General features: G+C 38.7%; 1 protein-coding gene across 1 annotated transcript; it reads left to right on the forward strand.

Annotated features, from left to right (window-relative positions):
- The first annotated feature begins 230 nt into the window (after nt 1–230).
- Nucleotides 231–1,163, forward strand: LOC135706393 (chymotrypsin-2-like). The gene is made up of 2 exons (XM_065228000.1): nt 231–335; nt 406–1,163. Exons 1-2 carry the CDS (start codon nt 278–280, stop codon nt 1,116–1,118), a joined length of 771 nt encoding a protein of 256 aa, XP_065084072.1. The 5' UTR covers nt 231–277; the 3' UTR covers nt 1,119–1,163.
- The last annotated feature ends 3,037 nt before the right edge of the window (nt 1,164–4,200 follow it).

Raw genomic sequence — 4,200 nt, forward strand, 5'->3', positions numbered from 1 at the left:
TTATGCTATTTTCATACCAGAATTTGGTATTAATAAGTTATTTTTTCCTGATCGGGCATCGCTGTTTGCTGTTAAATTAAACTGATATTTTAAGCATGTGAAGGGGCACCCAATACATGGATTATGTGTAGATTTAAAATTTCATAAATAATATCGACTGGTCAACGAATTCTCGTTTTTGTTATCAAAGCTGCTGTAGATAAGGCTACGCCGTATAAAAGCACTCACCTTGGCAGATCTTCCCCATTCTGAGTCGAATTGAAAGAGTAGAAGAAACATGAACCGTCTGAGTTTGTTGTTTGTGCTCGTTGGAGCGGTCGCCGTCTTCGGCACCAGTGAGTTTTTAATGGAAGCTGCTCAATTCGAGACCGACATATTTAATCCATGATTTTGGTTTATTTGTAGCTCTCCCAGCGGAATTCCTTGAATGGGAAGGTCGTATCGTCGGTGGCCAGAATGCCAACCCTGGACAGTTCCCGTACCAGGTTTCACTTCGTTCATCTGCCAACGCTCACTTCTGCGGTGGTTCGATCGTCAACACCCGTTATGTTTTGTCAGCTGCTCACTGCTCCCTTAACCGCACTTCTGCCAACACTCGTGTAGTCGTCGGAGCTAACCTGTTGACCAGCGGTGGCATTACTCACTATTCGACTCGCTTCATCATCCACGAAAAGTTCAACAACAAAACTCTCGACAACGATATTATGCTGGTGCAGACCGCTTCGCTTATCGCATTCAATAAACTTGTTCAACCAATTGCTCTGGGAGCTACCTACATTACCACTGGCAGTAGTGCTCTGGTTTCCGGCTGGGGTCGATTGGGAGCAAATGGCATATACTCAAACAATCTACAATGGCTGAACACCACAATCATCACTCTGACTGACTGCCGTAAACGTTTCAAGCCTGCCGAAGCTGCCCGTGTCTTCGACAACACCATCTGCACGCTGAACCCAAGCGGTCAGGGCACGTGCGAGGGAGATTCCGGCGGTCCATTGACCTATGGACGCTACCTGCAGGGAGTCGTGTCATGGGGTATTCCCTGCGGTAAGGAATATCCTGATGTATATGCTCGTGTTTCTTTCCACCGTAAATGGATCTTGGAAAACGCCGTTTAAATTGCGATGACCTGATCTTTTGTTATTGTTGTGATAATAAATGATGGTTCGGAAAATTGTATACTTACATTGTTGGGAGCGAGCAGAAGAACATGGGAACAATCGCAGCCAACTACATTGCAAATAATGTAACTTTAATAACGTATAGCAAACGTATCCACTTATTTATCAACATACAAACAAATCTCACCTCTTCCGTGGCCCCTATGAGAAGGCGATGTGAGTTTTCCGCACCTTTATTAAGCACGGTTTAGACCAGTTTGATGAGGATATAGAAAATTCCATCATCACCTGGGGCTTTCATATTTTGAATATTTTTAGTTAAAGATCTTAATCATCAAACATATTTTCCTTACTAGTAAGACCCAAACTGAAACTCCCAAACTCCCTTTCAACAAGTTAAATAGCGCGTCTTCATTATTTTTAAGAGATCCCGCATTCCAATTCAAAATATTTACTGATTTGAAATCTATTACTGAATTTCAAAGTCATTACGATATTGTACGAAAATTTAGCTTCGGTTTAAATAACATCAAACATGGGATTTGTTTCCATCATATCGATTGACGATGTTTGCAAAAAAAAAACCATTTTAGGGGCAGTAATGCTACCTTAGTCAAAATCATCAAAATTTCCGTTATAATTATGTTGGCTAGAATTTTGATTTCGATTTCTACCAGCTGTATCATAGGTAGCTTCATTTACTTGCTGAACTTTGTAAGCAGCAGGTATAGATGAAGAATTTGAAGCAAGGGAGCTATTTGTATCTTTCTCTTTCTGTATCTTCGAAAAAAATCCAGCCTGCTCAGAAATTATCCTAAATAGCCAAGATTTCAGTTTGATCATTGTTCACGAAATTTTCAAAAACTCAACACGCAACAGATATGAAGTTCTTCAAATTTCCCTGAAGTTTCTACGAAATTCCTTGATATTCTATGAACTTCCTTGAACTTTCGCAAATTCCTCGGAAGATATTTCTTCAATCTTCAACTTGAATTTCTTTAATGATCTACGACCTTTCCTGAAGTTCTGTGAGCTTCTCTGATGTTTTGCAAATTTCTCTGATGATCTATCAACATTGCTGAAGTTCTGTGAAGCTCTCTGAAATTTTGCAAAATTTTTGATGATCTACGAATTTTCCTGACGTTCTGCAAATTTCTCTGATGATATACAAACTTTCTTTGAAGTTTTGCCAATACTCTGAAGTTACGCGTACTTCCCTGATGTTCTGTCTATGAACTTTCCTGAAGTTCTGCAAATTTATCTGATGATATGCATTCTAAGGGAAGTGAACTTATGCAATTTTTTTCTTAAGATTGACGAATTTTTTTTTAGACTCTATGAACTTCCGTGATCACCAGTGCACAGTTGAGCGTGGTGAAATTCGTGCAGTCCCGGTTGATTGTGTAAATCCGTATCACAAAATTACCCACCGATTCCTTTTTTTTTGCCGTTCGACGACGACGGGTGTGTTTTCGCGAGAGTGACGTTTATTGGATACGTTTCTTTGCGCTGGTGTGTTTTGCGATTTGCATTAAGTGTCGGCGATTGTGAGTAAGCTGAAGGATGCCAGCGCCGGTGGTAGTGGTAAGCGTGACTGCTTTCTAACACCCCGATGGGTCTGGGTTCAATCCCAGCCGAGGTCGGTGGGATTTTTCTGAGGCATAAAAATCTCTGGTCACGTCTTCCTTCGGAAGGGGAAGTAAAGCCGTTGTTCCCGGCCCATGTGTGTTGAATGGGTGTGATATCCTACGCAGGTGTGGAAGCTGCCTTCCTGCACATTCGATTGTCGTCAATGGATGTCCGTCGGTGATTGGCACTAGATTGCGGAACAGAGACCGACGTTAAATAAAGGAAATAAGAATAAGAATAAGAATAAGAATAAGAATAAGAATAAGAATAAGAATAAGAATAAGAATAAGAATAAGAATAAGAATAAGAATAAGAATAAGAATAAGAATAAGAATAAGAATAAGAATAAGAATAAGAATAAGAATAAGAATAAGAATAAGAATAAGAATAAGAATAAGAATAAGAATAAGAATAAGAATAAGAATAAGAATAAGAATAAGAATAAGAATAAGAATAAGAATAAGAATAAGAATAAGAATAAGAATAAGAATAAGAATAAGAATAAGAATAAGAATAAGAATAAGAATAAGAATAAGAATAAGAATAAGAATAAGAATAAGAATAAGAATAAGAATAAGAATAAGAATAAGAATAAGAATAAGAATAAGAATAAGAATAAGAATAAGAATAAGAATAAGAATAAAAATAAGAATAAAAATAAGAATAAGAATAAGAATAAGAAGAATAAGAAGAATAAGAAGAAGAATAAGAATAAGAATAAGAAGAATAAGAAGAATAAGAAGAAGAAGAAGAAGAAGAAGAAGAAGAAGAAGAAGGATGGTTCGCTGAATACGCCCAAGACTGAACGGGCGGTAGCTGGTGACCGTGAACGGTTCCTGGGGAAAGCAATAGATGTGACCCTCCTCCCAGATGACCATGGAAATGCAGGAAGTATTACAACAAAGGCACAGGGCGGACTCGATTATCCGGAGTCTTGAAAAAAATTTCACTCCGGATAATCGGGCTCTCCGGATAATCGAGCCATCCAAAAAAAAATTTTTTTTTTGGTCTTGTGTGGTCTCATTTAATGTTTTTAGTGGTCCTATTGAACGCTATTGAAGGAATATGGAATCGGACCACTGGTTTTGTAGATATGGCCGGAACAAGTTCCGGCATTTATGGGCCATGAGGCTAAATTTGACTTGAAAGGAACAAAACCCATTAAGCGACACATCAAATTAAATCAAAATTTGATATCAAGATCAAAGGTGACAAAAATTAAGTACCTTGGACCATATTGGCCACTTCCGGGCAAGTTCCAAGTGCCTCCGGAAAAGTGGCCAGAACCAGACTTGAATAATAACCTATCATGAGGCACATTAAAATACATCAAAATTCGATAAGAAGATCAATGGAATTGAACCCATGGACCATCCGCTTGAGAAGCGAACGTGTAGCCATCCACGCCATGGGACCCCTCAACTTGAGAAAAATCGTAGTCTCGCGACTC

This window comes from Ochlerotatus camptorhynchus, unplaced genomic scaffold (genome assembly GCF_037179485.1).
Source record: "Ochlerotatus camptorhynchus isolate MF236.1 unplaced genomic scaffold, CSIRO-AGI_Acam_v1.1 ptg000277l, whole genome shotgun sequence".
Classification (NCBI taxonomy): domain Eukaryota; kingdom Metazoa; phylum Arthropoda; class Insecta; order Diptera; family Culicidae; genus Ochlerotatus; species Ochlerotatus camptorhynchus.